Below are 10,853 nucleotides of genomic sequence, written 5' to 3'. Positions count from 1 at the left end.
CCTGAGACTGAAACATAACTTCTATTAAAGGAAAGCACTGTCGAAACACCCTCACTTCAGGGGCTTTTCTGTCCTTGTGAGAACGTTTGGTTCCCCTCGTTGAAATATAACACACACACACACACACACACACACACACACACACACACACACACACACACACACACACCCTGACTGAGCACAAAGACATTTAAGAGTTGTGAAGTAATTCAGCCATCACACATGTTGCTCAGCAGTGAGGAAGTAGTCTGGAGGGAAATCAGTGTCAAGGAGTGTCTCCTCATCCTTCCCCACGTCTCATTTCATTGGCTGAGAGGTGTGATGTCACAGAGTGGACTACCCTATAAAATGTCACTCTCCCACACACATGCGGCAGACCAGCTGAGACTTACTCACAGCAAGGAGGACAGCTCCGTGAGACAGCACATACTTTACGAACAACTGTGAAAACCTTTGGGAATATCCACCAGCAAGCGGGAAAACATCTCATCATGTGCCGAGGACTCGACTCACTGCCGAGCACCTGCCTGGAGAGGTGAGATCACAAGGCCTTTCTGACATTTCTCGGTTTTGGAGGAACAGTAATTCATTCTTCCGTTTCTACAACATGACAGCTGAACGTAGTTGACTTTAAATTCTATTTGTAACATTTTCTCATTTTTTTGTCTTCGCAGGGCGAAGGAGCTGAAAGCTTTGTTTGGAAGTTTACTACAAAAGTCAGATCACAGCATCACCGGCCAGGCAAAGAAAAATGACAAACTGAAGTAAGACATACATTCAAATTCTCTTTTTAAGCATGTCAGTTAAATCAAAGTGAGCCACGGCGATTTGTGGAACTTTTCCTGATGTGTTTTTCTGTCTTTCTGCAGACTGAACGCTGATGAGCCTCTGAAATGGAACGAGTCCTTTGACAAACTGTTGTCCAGTCAAAGTAAGTCCTCCAGATCAGATCGACTGTTTCGATCACTCCACATGTTTCGAGGTGACTTCCAGACGTTAACTCTCTCCTCTCTCTCTTGTTTCCAGATGGGCTGTGCCTGTTCAGAGCATTTCTTATCTCAGAGTTCAGTGAGGAAAACATCGCCTTCTACTTGGCTTGTGAGGACTACCAGGCAAGCAAACCTTCAAAACTGGCCAGCAAAGCCAAGAAGATTTACGACGAGTTCATCAGCTCTAATGCACCACGAGAGGTAAATATCAAATAGCCTACGCGGATTATTAAAGATGGTATTCTGCTGGCTTCTCTTACGCTGCTGTGAGGTGCCGATAATCACCTCTCCACCTCTTTGGTTCTCCTGCAGGTAAATCTTGACCACCTAACCAAAGCCATCACAAAGGAGAACATGGAGCATCCCAGACAGTCCTGTTTCAACCTGGCCCAAGCCAAAATCTACACCCTGATGGAGAAAGACTGCTACCCTCGCTTCCTCAAGTCCTCCACATACCTAGAGGTCACCAAAAAGGCCAGGACAGGCTAACAAGTTTCATTAAAAACTGTCCAGCACCCAGCAGACGTGACGCGATCACCCCTCAAAAGGGACATAAGCTTACTGAAGCACAGCAGAGACTGAAAGGTTCACATGGAACAAACACCTCAGTCCAAGGAGTTTGGTGCCAGGTTGTGCAGTTATTTTGGAGACCGGAGGTTGCATACAGATCGAGGTCCGGGCTGGAAGCTAAAGGTCGCATGAAGCTGTGAGAAGAGACTGACACCGACTGAGCTGCAGGCGCTGCCTGCCTCTGACAGAGACACGTGTACTGAACAGGGCTGCATGACCGGCAGCCACAGTGGCATCAGTTAGAAAATGCAGACAGATATACATGAGTTGCTTTCGCACAACAAAACTACCACTGGGAGACACTCCGTAGCACTAGTGTTTATTTATTCCTTATTTATTTAAAGTTATTGTATTCTTATTTTTATTATGTGAACATTTGCTGTGCAGCTACTTGGTGAAAACTGGTTTGTATCTGTATTTTTATTGTTATCTGAAGTACTGTATGTAAAAAGTGCATTGAATAAAAGTAATTTCCAGAGACTAAAAAAAGCTTATTGTTTTGTTCCATGGAAATGTCACTTGTAGAGAAGGTGGCTATGGTTACTGAGGTCAGGAAAAACGTAGGCAGGCGGAAGAAGACTTGCTCATGTGCGTTGCTGTAGCTGCTAACTAATCGGTGACCTCAGCGGTTCCACTTCTCACGAAGGTGGCTGGATGACTCCTCTTCTCCGCCGTGACACTGAATGGACAATATGAGGCAAGTATGTGTAAGTTCGTGTGGGATTCCACTAATTCTTGCATTTAGATGAACCGACAACTTTAATAATCACCAGAGGGGAAACTAGTTTGGTCGCCCAGTAACAAACAGGAGGCGCAAGTCAGACGGGTCACAACACACACAAATGTTCCTTTATTCCTTCAGGCTGAACTGTGCATATGTGTGTGTGTGTGTGTGTGTGTGTGTGTGTGTGTGTGTGTGTGTGTGTGTGTGTGTGTGTGTGTGTCCAAAAAACCGACATCATTTTGCCTGGAAGCATCTGAGTGTGATGGATGGTCGCCATGGAGACAGCAGCCACCTACTGAGCACCTCCACAGGCAGGTTTGTTTACTACCACACAGCCCGTGAGTCACAGCAGCCTCTCCTCCTTTTAGTAAATCAGCTCCTTCCCTCCGTTCTCCTGCCGTCCATCATCGCCAGCACCTCCCACTGCAGCTCCTGTTCGAACGTTCGGTCGCTAAAGAGGCGAGGGCGATGTCATTAGCGCCGCTCACACACTGGTGGAAAATGACAGGGGCTATCTCTCCGCTCCACCCCTCTTTTTCTCTCTGTCATTTCCAGCCAGAAGTGATGTGTAATGAGGCCTCGTCTGAACGTGGGCATACGGTCATTGAGATTCACTGAAGAAACACTGATTGTTTTTTTGTTTTTCGGTTCAGCGAACTGAAACTGTAACAGATGGACTTGACTTTTAATTGTCACTTACTCTTTGCCATAGCAACTGATGTTACACATACATATGCAAATATTATTCTGTCGTTGTGTGAAGCATTTGGGCAGATGTGTGTGATTCATGTCAATGTCAGAATCTCCTTTGGAAACAGAAAGAAGCATGTTGAGACCTGATCAGGGGCGGTGGCACGTGGGTGGACAGAACTTGTCTTTAGCTTTTTTAGCTAAAAGTTGTTCTGTTTGTGTTATTTTGTGTTAGCAGGAGCGTGTAGTCTGGACTCTTTTGAACTTTTGAGATAACTGAAAACACCAATAACACAAATAATCATAGAGGAACAGAGAGAGAGAAAAGCTATCAGGACAGAGATAAATGATTTGTTTTGATGCCTGGAGGAAAATAGGTTCACTGCAGCAACAACTTGGATCAGCATCAGAAATACACCGAATGTAAAAACGGTTAAAGATGGAAAGCATCCACGTCTGGCTGTAGAGCTCCTGCTCTAATCAAATCCAGACAGGAAACTGATCTATTGTGATCCCAAGTTATGCATTTTTGTGCGATGTGTGTAACTGGATACAGATGGTTTGGACAAAAGAACTTTGAAATAAGTAAATGATAGCTGAATCATTAATGCCAGTCAGAGCTTTTAGCTCATTTCCTGCTCTTTGTCATCTTTTTTCAGCAGTAATGACATAATGAGACACTGTATGAGATATTTCTGCCTTGTCTAGTTCAACCGAGCACCATCTAAATATTAGAGGTCCATCATCTTCAGTCCCAGAACTGAATTTTTACCTTGAAGAAACCCACCACACACAGTCAGTGGGTGAAGAGCTCTTTAGATACGTCAGTAAAAAATACCAGTGTGGAAATACTCTGTTACAGGTAAAAGTCCAGCATTCAAATTCTTACTGAAGTAAACTTACAAGTATTAGCATCAAAATAAGCACTAATAATGCAGAATGGCCCTTAACATACATCATACTAATGGATTCTAATGAGTGATGCATTAATTTGTGGGCATCACTCAGTTTTTTCAGTTGATAAAGGTGGTCCCATTTTTAAATACTTTCGTACTGATGTGTTTAGCATAATCCATAATAATATATCATGATTCGTTAGTTAATTCATATTTTGTTAACAATCTGAATCTGCAAATTAACTTGTAGCGTAAGTTGTCAAATAAATGTCGTGGAGTAGAAGTATCGCATAAAGAAGTCCCATAAAAAGGAAAAACGAGTACCTCAAAATTGTAATTAATTACTGTACTTGAGTAAATTTACTTTCAGTGCACACCTTTCAGTAAATGTGTGACTACAGGTATTTATGTGCAGTTTGTGTTGATCTTCCATTACAAGGTGAAGAGTGAATGATAAAGTCTTTGCTACTGTATTTATTTTGGGCATCAAGTGAAGAATAAACTGAGATTTGGAGGTTTTAGAGGTGGCTTTACGCTGTTATTATGGACAATAAATAGGTAATAACACTTAATATCACGCACTTCAAATTTCAAATGATGTTATCTCTGTGGCTTTGGATTAAGCAGTATTGACAGACAGGAATAGACACACCAGAGACAGACAGACACTGCAGCCAAAAACAACACCAAGATATAAACAGAGAGAAAGGTCAGTAACTCTACATGGGGAAAAAGAAACTGCCCCTGAACGGGAATTTTGGGGGGGATTTAACTGCTATATGTATTATACTACACTGATAAAAAGACTGTGTGCGCGGTACATCTGTACTCCATTAACCAAACGAACTACACTGCTTGTCTTCAGTGTTTTCCACTGTTAATTTATGGTTAAGAAACAAAAAAACAGTATTCTAAGGTAAATTAACATCCTGGAATCAACATGATCGGAGCTCAGCTTTACAAGCCTATTTTTAACTGTTTCCAGAAGAACAAGAAACCGGCTGCCAAACCAAACTATAAAACGGATAAACTGCCGGAGGCTTTTGACAGTCACTTAAAGTAACACAGAGAAACTCCTCCAAGAACCAGCTGACAGGATCTTAAGGAAAACCAAGTTTACGGCCCGGCCCCTTTACAGTAACTTAGTGATGAAAAGTGATGACGAATTAAACTTATCAGCAGCATCACGAGCTGTCTGTGGAAATGTTTCCTTGTAAATTCCATGATGCTACATTAAATAAAGCTCCATTCCCCAAAACTGAAAATGGAAATCTCTCCTTCTTCTTTTATAAGTCCCTGAGTCCAATCCTGCAAGGGGCTTTTACTGCCTTTTTATTGGCAATCCTCTCTTTCTCTCACCTTTCATGTCCTGTCATCTCTTCTCTACTCACTATCAGAAACACTCAAAGATACAAATAGGATGCTGTCGTGTTGCTTCTTGCCTTTCAATAAAGCCTCCATTCGACTCATTATACAAAAAAAAAAACACATCTGAATAACTACAGTAGCCCAGGAGCAAAACCAGACTCTGCTCCGACGGTGAAGCCATTGCTCAACCAATTTCTGTGTCAGACTGTTCATTTTACTGTAATGTCTTTTGTATTTGTTCGAAGGCAGAGTTATAACCTCCACCTTCAGGTTTTAGAATAGTTACTCTCTGCCGGCTCACCAGAAATAACCCTAATGTGTTTGCACAAAGGGAAAAACAAGAAGATCGAGCTTCATTTCAGTGCACTCTTATCTATACATCAGGGATCATAAAGTTTTACAGTCCACACGGTGAACACAGACGCAGCCCACACCTGGATGAGCTGGCAGGGGAGAGGCTGAGCCAGGCCTCTGTTTTTTTGGTTACAGGAGCGTTTCTAAAGCACGGATCAGTTTAAGTAGGCTGCTTTAAATGTCAGTAAGGTGGAGACATAATGTGGCACAAAAGAGGTGGAGCTCCATTAAACGGTGGATCTGGCTCATCTGGACACCCACTTCACCGGCAGAAATGAGTCAGCTTGCTCGTTTAAAAACATATTTACTGCGCGAGTGGTGATTAATAAGCGTTGCCGGCGGTGCTTGAACTTGGGAGAGTGGTGTAAAAACAAAGAGCTGCAGTCATGGATACCAGGTTACCAGGGGAACAAACCCTGCATCCCATCCAAACGCTCCCTCCAAAATGCTCAATTATACCACTTGAGCTTGAACTCATTTTCATTTCATTTGGCTTGCAAAATGAAAAAAATGGCTGCTACCATGAGTAAACTCCTTTGTGTCAACTTGCTGAAAATAGCCTCTCGTCGAGCATCACAAACACTTCATCTGATTATAGCTGATATTAACACGCTATTAAAACGAGTTATGAGAATATACCGCTGGTCTGTTATGTCAGCATCTGGCCTGCATTATCTCATTGCACGATGCCATAAGAAGACAGCAGGGAGTCGACCATATACAGCAAATAATGATGACTCACCTCACTGAGGTAAAGCCACATACGTTAGCTGTTAGTTAAACTTTCCACAGAGAGCCTGAGGGGATAGAGTTTGACTTTTCTCCGTCCAGTTCTCCCCTGGGCCTTCTGAGGTTCCTCCTACAGTGTGAAGACATGCAAATCAGATGGACTGGAGACTCTAAATTGCCCAAAGGTGTTAATGTAGGAGTGATGTGATTTGGGGGTCTGTATGTTCAGGCCTGTCCAGGGTCCCCCCCATGTAGGCCGGGATAGGTAGACTGAAAGACTGCTTCATTTAAAAGTTCTAAAGAAAAGAAATAAACGTTTAAGTTCCTCTTTCTGTGAGTGTGTCTCACAGGAGACTCCGTCTGTGGTGTTGTTCCACGTGACGTTTTCCTTCTTTCTACTTACTGATGATTCTGCTGCTGGACATTTCAGGAAACTTCCTCGTGACAGGAAAGCTCCACTTGGCCTGTTAAATGAGTCAGCTGCCTCTCTACCAACAATTCATTCCAAGACAGGAGACCACAAACGGATTCCTTTCCCACATTAGCACAGCGTTACAGGGAATTTACTCTCTGACGTGCCTGCAAATAAGATGAGGAAATGATAGTTTAATGCAAAATAAAAATACTTCCCACCGTGCGTTTGTCTGCTTTGTTTACTATTTTTTTATTCATTCTGCATTAGTAGGATGAATTGCCCTGATGGGATTTCACTCAAGACGATATTGTGAAAAGCACGAACCCTTAAAAGCTTTAGCTAAAGTCCAGACGTTAATCAAACGCTAATTGAGCGATGCAGTTAACGGCATCAGGAATAAAGTTCACTGAGTTCAAGTCCAAAGCAGATTATTTAAGTGGGAACTCGAAGTTCTGAAGAGTTCAGAACAGCCACAAAGAAAATATGTGCAAACAGTCAAACTGAGGCCAACGTGCTCATTAAAGAGACAGTTTGACATTTGGGAAATATGCTTATTCTCTTTGCTGGTGAGGGTTAGAGAAGGTTGACACCACTCTCCTGTTAATATGTTAAATAAGCCATGAGACAGTTAGCTTAGTTTACCTTAGGGTAAGAGAGCAAGCCTGGCCTCTGTCTGAAGGCAACAAAATCCACCTAGCAGCAGCTCCAAAGCTCCCTAATTAATTCACCTCATTTGTGTAATCTGTACAAACATCAGGAAGTGACATGGCCTGGAAGTAGACTGCCACCGTCTCCCGGCTGTAGCTTCATATTTAGCATGCAGACACGAGAGTGGTGTCAGTCTTCTCGACTAAAAGAAGGCCGCTTTCTTGTGCTTGTGCGGCCACGGTTCATACAAAGTATGATCCCCGGCCGCACCAGCACTGTGTTTATTCCACACTACACGAGCTTTATAAACTCAGCTGGCAGTTATGAGGTTAAGTGATGCACATAACAATCCTTCAAGTCCATTTTCAACATGGAGCACAAATACACAGGAAACAGTGTGACGTAGGTCTGCTACCGCCACATGACTAAGTGAGAAATAATGGAGAGCATGTGTGGCAACAACTGTGCGGCTTCCACAGTGACAAGGTAATTGGGTTTGCAGGAAGGTCAGCTTTGTACTCAGCTGCTCTGACAAAGACAGCAGGCTGTGTTTGTCAGCCTATGAAGAGCAATGAGTGCCTAAACGCAGCTGATCTCATGTCAGTCTGCGCTCAGTCGCATGCCAGATCCAGACACCTGATTCCTGTTTTGCCAATGTGTCAGATTCATTCATGCTCTGTGATAATCAGCGCGGTGACTCTGACTCAGGAGCCTGTCTTAAGCATTGTTTTTGATTCATTCTTATTCTTTGCACTTTGTAGGGTTTTTTCCAGCTAGCGTGCCTCTATAACTGACAGTGTCACATTTATGGTCCCCAGAGGATGAATCCTACTCGCTTTGGCGATCATTTAACTTTTTATCCAGCACCACCACGAGGTCAGAATTCGTATTTGTTCTGTATTTTGTTTTATGACCAAATATTTGCAATACTCATGGCATTCCCTTCAGCCACAGCTGCACTTTGTGTAGAGCTAATTGGCAAACGTTGGCATGCTAACACACTGAACTACGTGACCAGGGTGAACGCCTGTTCAACATCAGCATGTTAGAGCCGTCATTTTCAGCATATTAGCATTCTGATGTCAGCGTTTCCCTCAAAGCACCACTGTGCCAAGCCCGTGTTCAGACTGACAGTAATCCTGCATGACAAAACATTGACCCCTGTAGTACTCTCCTTCATCCAGTCATGTGTTCACAAAGTGGTGAACCTCTCTCCATCCTCGCTTGTGAACGACTGAGCCTTTCCAGGATGCTCCTTTCACACCCAATCATGATACTATCACCTGTTACCAATCAACCTGATTACCTGTGGGATGTTCCAAACAGGTGTTTTTGGAGCGTTCCACATCTTTCCATTGTTTGAATGGGTTTTTTTTGTTTTTTTTTGTTTGATTGTTTTTTCTTTCTTCTCTGCTTTGCTTTTATTGATTGTGTCTTAATTATCCTGTATGGTCTTATTGCTTTTATCTGACCCTTCTCCTGTAAAGCGTCTTTGAGCATTGTTAAAAGCGGTCTACAAATAAAATGTATTATTATTATTATTAATATTATTATTATTTCCCAGTCTTTTGTTGCTCCTGTGCCAACTTGTTTGAAACATGCTGCTGCATAAATTTATAAAAATCAGTGAAGCTGATGAGGTCAAACATTAAATATACGTCTTTGTTCTGTTTTCAGGTTTCTTAGAAGGAGGTTAACAAATTATCATATTCATCTTTAATTCTCTTTTCATTTATTTATACATTTATTCTTGGTTTTACATAACTTCCCATGTTTTTTGAACTCAGGGTTGGACATGAAAGCACAGATTCCTGATAGATTACTCTCTCATGTGAATGCCATATTTCCACTGCTTACCTCGTGATCTTTGCAATCTAAAGATAAAATCTGTTGCCATGATAACTTTCCAGAGTTGAAAAGCACTATAAATTGCTGTGTGCGCTCTGTGAGCCTTCAAACTACCAGATCTGTTTCTCAAACTGGACTTCCTGAATCTCATTTCATGTCTCGCTGGTACATAGACAACACATCAATTTAACCCGCAGTTGTTTCAGTGCAGGTCTGCTGTCAGTCTGAAGACCCACTGAGCTGCAGCCTCACAGTCTTTTTGAAATAACTCAACAAATGTGATTCAATCTGAGCTGATTCGGATGGGTTCATTTGCAAAAACACATCTGTCTGTTCTGATGTATTTTCCTAACTTGTTTGCTTGTTTGTTTGTAGTCCAGGGAATATCAGTCAAACTGGTATTGAGCTGTTTTGATAACATATCTCAAAATTGTTTAATTTTCCTGAATTATGTCTTTTTGAATGTGTATTCAAGAGAATATCAGTCGCACTGCTGTTTGCTTCTTCATTAAAAGAATGGTGACGATCTGCTTTTGCAAACAAACACACACATGTGACAAGAGAAAAATTGCTGAAAGAAAAGCTTGTCAGCTAAAAATGTTGATTTGTTCAGTTCAAAAACTAATCCAACGTGGTGCAAAGGACAGAAGAACGGTGTGTTACAGCCTGAACGTAAACCAAAGTGTGTGTGTGTGTGTGTGTGTGTGTGTGTGTGTGTGTGTGTGTGTGTGTCTACTGTAACTACAAACAGCATCAAGATAAAACCCTCACAGCTCTCTGCTCACGTGGTGAATGACAAGCTAAGAGAGATACAGGAAGATACAGCGAAGGCACACATCCCCCTCATTGCTCCCTCCACCAATTAACCAATCAAACAGCAGATGGTGATTTACCTGACGCTGAGACTTAAAATAACTACAGCATATGACATCCACGCATCCTCTCGCATTCATCTGCGGGGAAAAAACAACTCACTTTGACACAAGAGGCTTCAACTCTTGTCTGTAGTAGTGCAGCATCACAGATGAACCCAATAAAGTGTCAACACGTGATAGCGATGCCAGAAGCCATTGCAGCGACTTGGACAAGATGGCACGTGCAGCAAACAGTTATTCAGGCTGCAGGAACTGGATGCCCCGAGTGAGACGTCAACTGCTTGAAATGAGGCAATTTACAGAAGAGGATCTCCTAAAGCACCTGATACAATATTTCTGTTCTGTTCAAGTGTGGTCTCAGGGAACACTTTGTCCCCATAAAGCAGTGTCTACACCCTTTTATCCAAAAAAAATAAAGAGTGAGGGGGGTGATTTTCTGAAGTGACACAGCATTCTGTTCATTTGGAGCTAAATGGAGTCTCTCTGCCTTACACTGAGGTGGAGAGGACGACAGTCACACCTCACACAGGTTAACAAAAGGCGAGGCGCCCTGGAAGATAAAGATGGACATGCAGAATAAAAAGGCGCTCAGTGAATGTAAGAAGTGGATGTTTGACTTTGTCTCTTCTCCTTGGTGTTTTATTGTTGTGTGATTTCAGTCCTGGACAATGCAAAGAGCTCTGTTGCCACCTGCTGGAGAGATGGCATGACTGAAGTGTAATCTGACAAATGTGTTGCTTTCATTTC

General features: G+C 42.5%; 1 protein-coding gene across 1 annotated transcript; it reads left to right on the top strand.

The window, feature by feature from the left end:
* Positions 1-377: 377 nt before the first annotated feature.
* Positions 378-2,041, top strand: rgs5b (regulator of G protein signaling 5b). The gene is made up of 5 exons (XM_076745254.1): positions 378-535; positions 675-764; positions 870-931; positions 1,027-1,190; positions 1,302-2,041. The coding sequence occupies exons 1-5, from the start codon at positions 492-494 to the stop codon at positions 1,476-1,478; spliced, it is 537 nt and encodes a 178-aa protein (XP_076601369.1). The 5' UTR covers positions 378-491; the 3' UTR covers positions 1,479-2,041.
* The last annotated feature ends 8,812 nt before the right edge of the window (positions 2,042-10,853 follow it).

The sequence above is a fragment of the Chaetodon auriga genome, chromosome 12 (genome assembly GCF_051107435.1).
Source record: "Chaetodon auriga isolate fChaAug3 chromosome 12, fChaAug3.hap1, whole genome shotgun sequence".
NCBI lineage: Eukaryota > Metazoa > Chordata > Actinopteri > Chaetodontiformes > Chaetodontidae > Chaetodon > Chaetodon auriga.
This window is presented reverse-complemented; position numbering and strand designations above follow the sequence as displayed.

Bases quoted from the DNA above. Each gene is read 5' to 3' on its own strand.
- rgs5b (XM_076745254.1), top strand. From the start codon at position 492: ATGTGCCGAGGACTCGACTCACTGCCGAGCACCTGCCTGGAGAG. The intron at 765-869 runs GTAAGACATACA...GTCTTTCTGCAG, and splicing joins AAGAAAAATGACAAACTGAA to ACTGAACGCTGATGAGCCTC. The intron at 932-1,026 runs GTAAGTCCTCCA...TCTTGTTTCCAG, and splicing joins CAAACTGTTGTCCAGTCAAA to ATGGGCTGTGCCTGTTCAGA.